Source organism: Choristoneura fumiferana, chromosome 17, assembly GCF_025370935.1.
Source record: "Choristoneura fumiferana chromosome 17, NRCan_CFum_1, whole genome shotgun sequence".
In the NCBI taxonomy this organism is placed as follows: domain Eukaryota; kingdom Metazoa; phylum Arthropoda; class Insecta; order Lepidoptera; family Tortricidae; genus Choristoneura; species Choristoneura fumiferana.
This window is the reverse complement of record NC_133488.1, coordinates 8,151,076-8,162,095: the sequence shown is the minus strand read 5'-3', so window position 1 is coordinate 8,162,095 and position 11,020 is coordinate 8,151,076. Positions and strand designations below refer to the sequence as shown.

At 35.8% G+C, this 11,020-nt stretch overlaps 3 protein-coding genes across 3 annotated transcripts in view; 1 reads left to right on the top strand and 2 right to left on the bottom strand.

Annotated features, from left to right (window-relative positions):
- Nucleotides 1-6,591, bottom strand: part of LOC141437155 (uncharacterized) — a 40,639-nt gene extending 34,048 nt beyond the window's left edge. Inside the window, exons 1-12 of the mRNA XM_074100420.1 lie at nt 6,554-6,591; nt 6,109-6,299; nt 5,928-6,008; nt 5,572-5,697; nt 5,064-5,193; nt 3,635-3,806; nt 2,911-3,086; nt 2,454-2,604; nt 2,132-2,266; nt 1,334-1,454; nt 982-1,055; nt 385-486 (exon numbers count right to left, since the gene is read on the bottom strand). Coding sequence (XP_073956521.1) covers nt 385-486; nt 982-1,055; nt 1,334-1,454; nt 2,132-2,266; nt 2,454-2,604; nt 2,911-3,086; nt 3,635-3,806; nt 5,064-5,193; nt 5,572-5,697; nt 5,928-6,008; nt 6,109-6,299; nt 6,554-6,591 — 1,497 coding nt within the window. The remainder of the gene's footprint in view (nt 1-384; nt 487-981; nt 1,056-1,333; nt 1,455-2,131; nt 2,267-2,453; nt 2,605-2,910; nt 3,087-3,634; nt 3,807-5,063; nt 5,194-5,571; nt 5,698-5,927; nt 6,009-6,108; nt 6,300-6,553) is intronic.
- A 195-nt stretch (nt 6,592-6,786) lies between these two features.
- Nucleotides 6,787-9,033, top strand: LOC141436996 (uncharacterized). The gene is made up of 4 exons (XM_074100156.1): nt 6,787-6,928; nt 7,013-7,298; nt 7,459-7,995; nt 8,433-9,033. Coding segments are annotated over exons 1-4 (1,116 nt in total). The 5' UTR covers nt 6,787-6,926; the 3' UTR covers nt 8,724-9,033.
- Nucleotides 9,034-9,578: 545 nt separating this feature from the next.
- Nucleotides 9,579-10,606, bottom strand: LOC141437154 (uncharacterized; the record flags this gene model as incomplete). Its single annotated transcript, XM_074100419.1, has 2 exons — nt 9,579-10,274; nt 10,475-10,606. Coding segments are annotated over 2 exons (252 nt in total), but the record flags the coding sequence as incomplete, so codon positions are not given.
- Between the last annotated feature and the right edge of the window lie 414 nt (nt 10,607-11,020).

Below are 11,020 nucleotides of genomic sequence, written 5' to 3'. Positions count from 1 at the left end.
TACGGATACTCGTCATAACAGAATACTAATGCTTAGACCTTCAATTGAAGCTGGGTTTCAAAAAACTATGGAAATATTTTATATTCTGGTACCTCAGCACGAGCCAGCAATAAATTGTAGTAGTTGCGTATACATATTTTTGCAACTTTGGCCGTGTCGATATCTTTGCCCTTGACTGTAAGTATGTAGGTAGGTAAAATAGACGACTTTAGGTTCACTCTTGCTAGCTGATGCTGAATCGCTGACTTCAAACCGGCAGAAAAATATTTTTTTTTTGGAACCGGCTAAATTGTTTGCTATTTTCATCATTTCACTCTTTTCATCAAATAAGTACCTAAAGGAGTTACAAGGCCTGTGGTACTGGGTCAAGGGTTTGTAACTTACCTTGTCGTTAAGTCTTGTCATGATGACTGCTGTGGCCTCGGTGTCAAACTGCGGCCGGCCTGCGCGACCCACCATTTGAAGAACTGTGCTGATGCTGTATTCCTGTAACAGTCAAATGCCTTTGAGGATTTTGCACGCGAAGGTTGCTACCGCAACCCCATTGGTAGACTTCAACTGTCTGTCAGTCTGTTATGTCGTAGGGCTACATCTTTTGAACGGTAACAGGTAGAATCTTGAAATTTTCACAAGAAGTGATCATACTATTACGCATGTTAAAACTTTGGAAGCAGCTTTCAGTTCCAACATCTCAGGACCTAGGAAGGTCAGGAGGAACTTAGGAATTTTCAGAAAACCAGTCTACTCTTTTCTCAATGGACCGGCAAAGCATTCTACTATGTTTTTGTTGTCCATGGGCGGAAGTAATTGCTTTCCGTCAGGTGACTCCTTGGCTCGTTATACCCTTATCATATTAAACGAGTTTTTTCGATCGTTCTTTGTTCGATTTTAATATTGGAAATTGGAATCATCTATGTGGAAGTACGACTCAAATAATGTATATTTTCTTTAATTAAATTTATGAAAATTATGTTGGCTTACCTGATAAGCTCCATTTACATATTGCTGTGTGTTTTTAATAATTACTAGATGAGCTGGTAAATTTACTCCCATAGCTGTAAAGAAAATAATGAAAATCAGTTTTTTTTTTAACAGCGGCCATACCCTTACACACAAACGCTTGTTAAGCTCCTGTTAGGTATACATAAGTACGTTTGTCTAATACTCCAATATTTGCCTAATTGCCAGACACAGAAGAAATATGTACACTATTTATATTTAGTAATGATGAGCCCTCTTGTTCTGAGAGGAGGCCTGTGCCCAGCAGTGGGACGTATATAGGCTGGGATGATGATGATGAACATTTTACGAATAATGGATTAATAATGCCTACCTAAAGTAGTCGTAGTAATCAGTATAGGAAGATCTCTATTCCTGAACGCTCGTTCGATGTTCACTCGCTCTTCGAACAACAAACCAGCATGATGGCAACCTACTCCACTCATTACAAGCATCTGAAATAATATTACTTAGTCAAAAATTCAATTTTACTTTCTAATTACATTTTCTGGTAAAACTGCTAAGGAATGGAATTCGCTCCCGTATTTCCAGATAGATAAAACTTAGGGCTCTTCAAGGCTAGAGTGAATATGATGTTAATGAACCAGTGAGATACTTTGGTCTCATCTCATCTGCACTTTTCATCACGAGGGGTCAATCACGCACGGGTCAAGTTTTATGTAAAAAAAAACTTAGGTACAGTCAATGTCATAAATAAGTGATCACTTTTGTACCTTGTCACTTTAACGTCATGTATGAAAAGCCATACGAAATTATGTAACGACTGAAAGCGACAAGGTACAAAAGTGATCACTTATTTATAACGTTGACTGTACTACATATAGACTAATATTTTACGTATTTCGTAGTAAATTATATTTATAACAAATAGTAAAAAAAACTTTCGAACAATTAGGTACCCATAACTTTTGGTTAAATGGAATTCATACATTTAGGAGCTGTTTCACCATCCATTGATTAGTGTTAACTGACGGTTAAATTCAATGGATGGTGAAACAGCCCCTTAATTGAAAGTTAACTCTCTGAAATACTAAAAATTCTTAATAACGGTATTAAAGGGATGTAAACCGGTATTTCAACTGGCATTTAAAAGTTGATTATGTCAATTTACCTGTAACTTCTTATTCTTCAACGTGGAAGCCAACGCAGTAAGCTTAGCTTTCTGCTCTGGATTGAACGAGACTGTTATTTCTTTAGACAACGTTTCTGCAGTGAGGGCTACACTTTTACGCGTGTTGCAGAATATCTGAAATAGTAAGACATTTCCAATACCTAATCTAATTCAAAAAAGAATCCACCAATAGGATTGCTTCATTTTCCTAGCGTATTGGTTGACACTGACAGTTTCATGGCACGCCGCTGGTTTCTCGCGCATCTTTGGGTACATGGGTCACATACTGCCCTTATAATATCCAAGGAAAAAACATATTTACCAGTGTAGGTTTCCCATTATAGTATTTCTGTATGATAGACCACAGTTTGTAGTTGAGAATGATATCAAATTTGAAAATACTGGTCCCCTCAGCGCATGCGTAACCTTCGACGACTTGACGTAACCTCACTGGACGACATTCATCACCGAATCTGAGAATAATGACCGAAAATAACAAAAATACATCTTTTTAGTGAAGTGAACTGTACAATCTATGTGGGATGCAGTTTGATTGAGGAGTACGGTCAAAAGCATAAATAAGTATATAGGTAAGTATACGTTAGCAAGACGTCAAAAATATCTACTTATACACCTTTATGACACTAAACACAAGGTCGATGTATACATATTTTGACGCGATGGCTGTATATATATATTTGCATTCGACTCTACCTAGCTAGTGGTACCAAAAGTGCAGTATTGAACGACCACCAACTATGTCTGGTTTTTGTACTTACTTATAAAACACAGCTGGTTTCTCATTAGTCCCGAGCCAAAGGGCCACGTCTTCAGGATTGCTGATAGTAGCGGACACAGCCACAAATCTGATGCGGGGCGGGGCGCTCGAAGAGTCTTCAGAGCCCTGGTATTGGCGCTGCAGTTGCTCTATGCGATGAGCTGATTGCGCCGCTGACTAAATAGAATAGTATGTCTCAGGTCATAGGTATTTGCGAATCAAGCCAAAGGAGAAGGCAATTAATATGAGTAGGTACATTCCCTTGCGCTACAGTATAAGCGGCTACACTATACTCTTCGGTCTTCTCTTTGCCATGCTCATAGCGTCTCTTGTCGATTTGTGTAGGTAGGATGTGGGTAGGATGGCAGGTGGAGTGCGAGGAGCAAAGTACAGCCGAAGGGTATGGTATGGTGCGGCTATTAGGTCAATATTTATGCGAATGCGAGGGCGATGGTACATGATTTAGGCTTTCATCTCATTCATTGAGCTTGAGCTCTAAACAAGAAATTGTATGTTTTGACCGTGATAGCTATGTATTGCATGTATTACATACGGCCCAGGTTGACGTATTAAATTTTCAATAGGTACCATAAGCCAAGCAAATACTCGAAATATTTGAAAATAATGTCTTCTAAAGCCAAGACCGGAAGTAATGACGTGCTTTAGAGAATACACTCATCATGGAGTAGACAACGGCTGAAGAGTATTTACAGCTAGGTTCTTACTTCAATAGTCTTCATTCTGCTCACGACAGTTTCCAACACCGGCCCTCTGATCTCGTCGTTCAGAATATGGACCTCATCTATTAGGAACAGTTTGATAATCTCGACCAAGCCTCTATGGTCGCGCCATCGTCGCGTCAATATGTCCCATTTCTCAGGCGTGGTTATTATTACCCTAGATAATTGGAATGCATAAAAAACAATTGCAATAGAATAGAAAATTTATAACCAGATTGACTAATAAATACGTATAAGTTAGGGAGGAACTATTGCAACTCTGGAGCAATTCTTAATGCCCTCATTTAGTAACTTCGATGTTATTTGAGAATTTCTTAAAAAGTTTGTACATTTGATTTGCGACTACGATTTGGGTAAAAATTTGCAGGTAGATAGAGTGAACGATACTGAGTTTAAGTAACATAGTCTCCCGAAATGTCCCAATTAATTTGTATGAAAAGTTCCTTTTTTGTTACCGCAAATCCATAGAGTTTTGGTACCTAACAAAAAAGGAAATTTCCATACAAACCAATTGGGATATTTTGAGAGACTATGTTATTACGACCCAGTATCGTTCACTCTACATACCTACCTGCAAAATTTTTCCAAATCGGAGTCGCAAATCAAATGTACAAACAAATGTGTTTTTAGAAATGCTTATTTTTGGATAGTTCAAATTGCTCCAGTTACATTGACCCTAACTTAACACTTTTTATGAATTGCTTAACTAGCTTATGCCTGTGGTTCCTCTCAAGAGAAAAATATAGAAGCAATTATGTTCCTTCTTCTGTGGGAATCTAGAACTATTTCTTAATGCGCCTTTATAATAGGTTACTCAAGCTAGGGACATGTTTTAGCCAATTTTCAAGTCTCCAACTATAATTTAGGCTGAGCCTTGTTTGTCGATTAGTCGGTTAGTTACGATTAGTACATCACTATTTTATAAAAGGTAGGTAAATGTAGATTATGTACACTTAAGTTGAAAAGGTAAATTATTCCGAAGGTATATTTTATATTCCAATTTAAATCTTAAAATAAAACCAATAACCGTAACAGACGGAATCGCAACATTGAAATTTGAAGTCCTTTTAATAAAAATATTCTTTAGTGTTACCATTACCATAACCTACTTGCATGAAACCAGAAAATACACTATAGGTTATCCCAGCCTATATACGTCCCACTGCTGGGTACAGGCCTCCTCTCGGAATAAGAGGACTTGGGCCGTAGTTCCCACGCGGGCCCAGTGCGGATTGGGAACTTCACACTCACCATTGAGTTGCTTCGCAGGTTGTGCAGGTTTCCTCACGATGTTTTCCTTCATCGTAAAGCTCGTGGTAAATTTCAAATGTAATTTCGCACATGAATTTCGAAAAACTCAGAGGTGCGAGCCGGGGTTTGAACTATAGGTAAATTGCCTCAGTTGCGAACTTACTTGTATGGCTTTAATTGCGTGAAGTCGACTTCCGTGTCGCCGGTTACCTCGATGCAGAGGAGCCCCAATTTCGTCAGCTTAGGGTACCATTCAGTCAGTCTTTCGTTGCACACAGCTTTTACCGGAGCCACTGGAAATGCACGCTTTATTAAATAACTACAACACACCAATAGGCATTCAAAATCATCAGAAAGAATAATTACTATTGTAATAAAAACTAGGTATTAAATACTCTGTTGTGTTTTAAACAAATAAGAATATGACGGTACTTTTTTTTTAATGGTCAATGTCTCGATGATAATTTTGTGGCGATTAAGAGATGAGATTATGTGCTCGCCCTAAAACATTATCCAATGGATGTATATATCTAATAAATATTGAGATTTTTCTGTTCGTGTCCTTGTTTTCTATATTATAGCTAATAATGTGATGTGCAACAAAGAGTCATTGTTCTGTATTGTACTTATCGTAAATTAACAAGTAATCATAGAGTGTTTATGGTATTTACTGTAAATGATTTTGAAGTCCCCCGCATACTGTGTATCTTCAATCTCCATAAGCAACTGTAAGATGGCCATTTCAAAAGCGACAGTCTTTCCTGAACCCGTAGGAGCACACAGCACCAAGGATTTATCTAACAGAAATAGACAAGACAAAATGTATAATAATTATATGTTCACGATCAAAATATAATATCTTGAGTATAAATAAACAAAGCTATAAGTATTTGTTACTTCTTATCACATTTACAGGTATAGTAGAACCAACCTATGCAGGTAATTTGAAAAAAACTTTAAAAAACATAAGGTATTATTCTAGTTCTTAGCTTAATATGCACCTTGGTAGGTTATAGCCATTATTTACCTGAATACAACGCATCTTCTATAACTCTGGACTGCACCAAGTTGAAATACGGGAATGTAAACAAACATCTATATTTAGGGTCTGAAAATGAGAAAAACACATTAATACCTTAATTTTAATAAGAAATATATTAAAATATGAGATATTTAATAAACTTGCGATTTGGTTAAAATTTACTTACCTATTTCTTCTACGCTTCGAAACTCCCCATGTTGTCCAGTCCCTTTCAATGGGCGACTCGAGGTTGTAGAGTCTCTAGCAAAAACTTTTGTAGGAGACTCTACAACAGTGTCATTCGAGGAAGGCAAAGAAATAGGTTGTGAGATATTTTCCTGTGCGGTTTCATCATGGAAAACATCTGTGAAACTCTCCCTAAAACATTTCATTATTAAGTTGTTGAATAAAGAGCATTAAATATACATCTTATATTGAATGATTGACTTACAGCTGTGAAGCTCTCGGGAGCATGTTATATAATCGCAACTTGAGGTTTCACATTCAAACTATCACAATAGTTTTAACATTTCTTGCAACAAAATAAAACTTGAGCGCACAAAAATTTTACGTTTCCCGCCAATCAATCGTGGCGTGGAAAATGTTGCTCTATGGGACAATGTTTTTTATACCTTTCTTTCATTGGATCAACCAAAAGGTTTGATTCCATGCTGCCTCTGATATTTAAGAAACTTATTTGAGCCAGTATTTGAAGCTGCTTATCTGCTAATAATCATACAAAACTGTCGGAAAATATCCACATGCTTTTAAAGAGTGTTTCGTAATTTATCGGACTATCTTATTATTAGTTACTGATTCGTGCAATCACTACTTAAATAAATATAAATTCCCACGCGCGTCATAAACGTCAATGTCAGTTTTGATCTCCACAACAATTTCCGCAACATTTTTCCTCAAACTTGTGTTTACCGTGAGATTTTCTAGTTAATTTACTATCAATGAAATTTGTTCAGTGAGACATCATCGCATAAACACACATTCGTAATGTAAGTAATTACATCCATTTCCTATTTCTCTCATGCCTAGGTTTTATGGAAATAACATAATGAGCTAAGAATTTTAAATTACAGGGAAGTCTTAAAAGATTACGACAATGCTGACACGATCAGTATCGACACATTGGCTCTTGAGGAATTGCTTGAAGACGAGAGAGCGAAGGAGATAGCCGAATTAAATTCGCTGAGCAAGAAAGTGTGTCACCTTCATACAAGTTTGCTGTACTATCGGAACACAAAATCGAGAATGGGTGCTGCTTGTTATGAGACTTGGAGAACCTTGGTGAAGAAAGTTGGCGGAACACCTGATGGCTGGAGGGATCTTGGATACTTTTTAGGCATTCCACAGGATGACTTAAATGTAAGTACATTATTTAACCACTGGGACACCCTGTGTGCTATAGAGCTGACTACTTGTAATTTGTTGTGATTTTGACTTTGATGACCATACATCACAGTCTATTAAGTTAAATTTTGGTTGCTATTTTCCTCAAACATAATTAATACAAATTTTGTTCCAGTATATATCAAATTCAATGAAATATGAACCTGACCTTGCTGATGTGGTACTCAAGGTGTTTATGCAAGATGAAGATTCAACACTAGACAAAGTTCTGGACGCTTTCCTAAAGATGAAACGCTATGACATACTAAAAGCCATTGAACATTCCCTTCTTGATGTAACACAATGCCTAAATAATCGACAACAAGACAGCGGCTACCACAGCAACAGTAAGACTAGTTCACCGAAAGAAAAAATAAGCTTTATGAAAAACTATGTCAATGACTTGCCCCCAGCTTTATCAAAAAACAGGGACCCAAACCAACCAAAGCGTCCATTACCTCGGATACCAATGAAAACTGTTGATACAAACATTAAAACTGACTGTCCTGTTTTGTTCTTAACATTTGCTGAAGACGGTTTACAGACAGCTTCGAATATCCAACAACTTGTGGACACATGGGTTGACATGGAAGTAACTGTTATCACACTGAATGATAGAAGGGATGAGGTTTATCAAAACCCTGAAAAATTTATCAGAGAATATGTGGAAAAGGTAAGAACTAATAAAAACTAAACCAACTACAATTTATTGCCAAATTTTATTTGCCAAAAATTTGTAGTTTGTTAATATGGACCTCTGCAAACTAACACCTATATCAACCAATTATTTAGCTGATTACTTACGATAATAGGTCTCTAATCTTAACCTATTAATGAATTAATTGTACTAAGTTATGGAAAGGAAATCAATAAGGTAAAACACTAAATATCATGTACAACCACAGAATTCTAAGAACTTTGTTTCCACACTTTGCATAATGTTAAGAAATTACTAAACTAACCCATGTTATGTTGTAATCATCATTAGCAATTATTTTACAAAACCTTTTTCCTTTAAAAAAAAACATTGTTGGAAATACAATCCCATTGTTATTGGAATTAACATTATGTCTGTTATGTTTTTAGTAAAAATTGTTTTTTTTTTTTCAGGCAACCTATGTTGTCCCAATAATCACAACTGGTTACTTGAATGGAATTTCAACACACAACACGTGCGCCCCAAGCACCAATGACAATTTAGACCACAAATATGTAAACTATGTCTACAGTTTATTCAGCAGCCAATTTATACTAAATGGGTGTCTGAATAAGAAAGTAAGAAGTGTACTGCCAGAGAATGCGAGCATACCTTGGATGTTAACATCTTCATACCCAGTGCTTATGCCATGGACTTGTGAAGCTGATTTTGCAACACAATTCAAATCATTTTTAGGAAAATAAAGTTTATGAATAGGGTATGATCTGTGACGCTGCCTATCCTGCTATGGAAGGTGACGCGCAGCTGTGCGAGCTGTTGCAGACGCGAGCTAACAGCTGCCTACCCTTGAATTGACCCTCTGCATGCCAATTCTTATGACATTAAAGAGTAGAAATTAATTTAACCTTTCTAACGCGGAAGGTAAAAAAACCCTGCATTCTAGTGTCCCTTGTTTTAAATCATATTGATATGATTACATAATATTATGACACAAACTAAAATAAAAACAGAAAACATAGCCCGATATGTTGCACTGATTAGTGCCGAAGTGTATGAATGGTACGCCAATTTATTTGCAATTGTCGCGTTTTTAACCCCTGCCGCAAAAAGAGGGGTGTTATACTTATACCTGTCTGTGGCATGGTAGCTCTGATGGATAGACCGACTTCTATGTGGTTTTTTACGTGTAAGCGAGTTTCCTTGAACTGGTTCTTGTTTAGTCAAAATCGGTTCAGCCGTTTTATCAGATATTGAACTTTGAAATAAGAAATTGAGAATGTTGGGGGTTTATTAACTTTTTTAAGTTGGTTATTGTCACAAAATGTTTGAATAAGACAATTTGAATATACACTTTTGTGTATTTACCCTTCCTATGCATAATGTTCCATTGGTTTTACCTTATTAAATTAGTTAAGATTAAACCTTGCCATTTTTAGAAATTTTAAAATAAATTAGATATTTTTTACTGTCTACATCAGAACTCATAAAATGTTTTACTTTATCGGAACAATGCTTACCTGTAGTGCCTCATTGTATTTTAGTTATAAGTAATCAAATGTTTTTGGCAGTTAACTTATACATTAAAATAAAAATAGTAATACTACTGCAGTTTATTTATTTTACTTTAATAAGATGTGACAAAAAATTAACTAATATTGTTGAAAGCAAAATTCACACTACAGAATGTGTGCAAATTGTCTTAATTATCTAAAGTAGTTACACTTAAAGTATGACAAAATAACCGGTCGTGGCTCATCCAGGATTCAATGCCTTTTATTTGAATTTCAGAGATTCAAGAAAAAAGTAGCTCTAACAGTGCATAAAACCCAAAGGAGTAGTCTATTATAAATATTTGGTGAATAAAAATTATAATTAGTATCCAACTTGCCAGTGGTGTTACAATTACATCATAAATAAAAAATGAAACATCTCATATCATATCAGTATACACATATTATTTATGTTTATCTAATTTAATCAACATAAAAAATACCGTTCACCAGACATCTCTCAGAATAAGTAAAGAGGTTATTGCCCTTGCCCAAATAAATAATTTGTTATGGAAAACAAGGTTTTAATATATTTATTCTTGACTTGAAGGTCAGTTTAGGTAAAGATTATAAAAGCTACAGCCACTGGGCAAGTGGTTCTATTATATTTAATTAACTATGGATTTAATCTTCATTAGCAGTCTTTGGAGTAGGCTCAGTGTCATCCTCGGTGGTTTCATCAGCAGTGCTGATATCATTCACATCAATCCCAGTATCATCATTGCCACTGTTTCCTATTTCCTCCTGCAAAAGAAATATTTCAGTATTTATTAATAAGATTGTTAAAATTTCATATACAAGGTATACACATTCAGTATTATGATTATGATGGTCAAGACAATACACTGCATTGATTTTCTGTTTAAACAGCTATTAAAGATGCTTTAAGTAAGTGGACTGGATTAACATTTAATTTTAACTGTTACATATTTTTCAATATTTACCTTGATGACTTCAATGAAACTATTAGCTTCCTCCAGCATTTGTTTGTACTCAGAATTCTTCTCCTTAAGTTCTTCTATAAGATTGCGGAGCTTCTCATTCTCATCCAGAGCATCTTGTAAGGCAACTCTGAAAGTTCATCTTGATTAAGTTACATATAATGTCTGATAAGGCAAACCAACCAAAAATATCTAATGCAGCTCTTTTTGTATTGTATCCATTAGAAGATATTAGATGTTTATGGTGTGCTTTTTCCTTTACCAGAGTTTCAATTTTCAATCAAAACTGCAACTCCCTTTACAGGTTGTAATTGTTTGGCAGTACCCTTACGAACGAAAACAGACAGTATGTATCTCTAGATACGAGTGTCGGGACCTATGCGTGCCTCCAATTGCGTGACGCCCCTGGAAGGGAGCCGCGACGCATAGTTTAAGAACTGTTGTGTATACAATATTATCGCTAATGACTGTAAATGGACATTAGACTCAAGTGACAATTAGTCAAAATGAGGCTAGAATTAAAGTTTCTTTTTTTTTATTCCTGCATAC

What these genes read in the sequence shown, in the direction of transcription:
- LOC141436996 (XM_074100156.1), top strand. An exon ending in TTCCACAGGATGACTTAAAT is followed by an intron (nt 7,299 to 7,458) that starts GTAAGTACATTA and finishes ATTTTGTTCCAG; the next exon opens with TATATATCAAATTCAATGAA. An exon ending in TCAGAGAATATGTGGAAAAG is followed by an intron (nt 7,996 to 8,432) that starts GTAAGAACTAAT and finishes TTTTTTTTTCAG; the next exon opens with GCAACCTATGTTGTCCCAAT.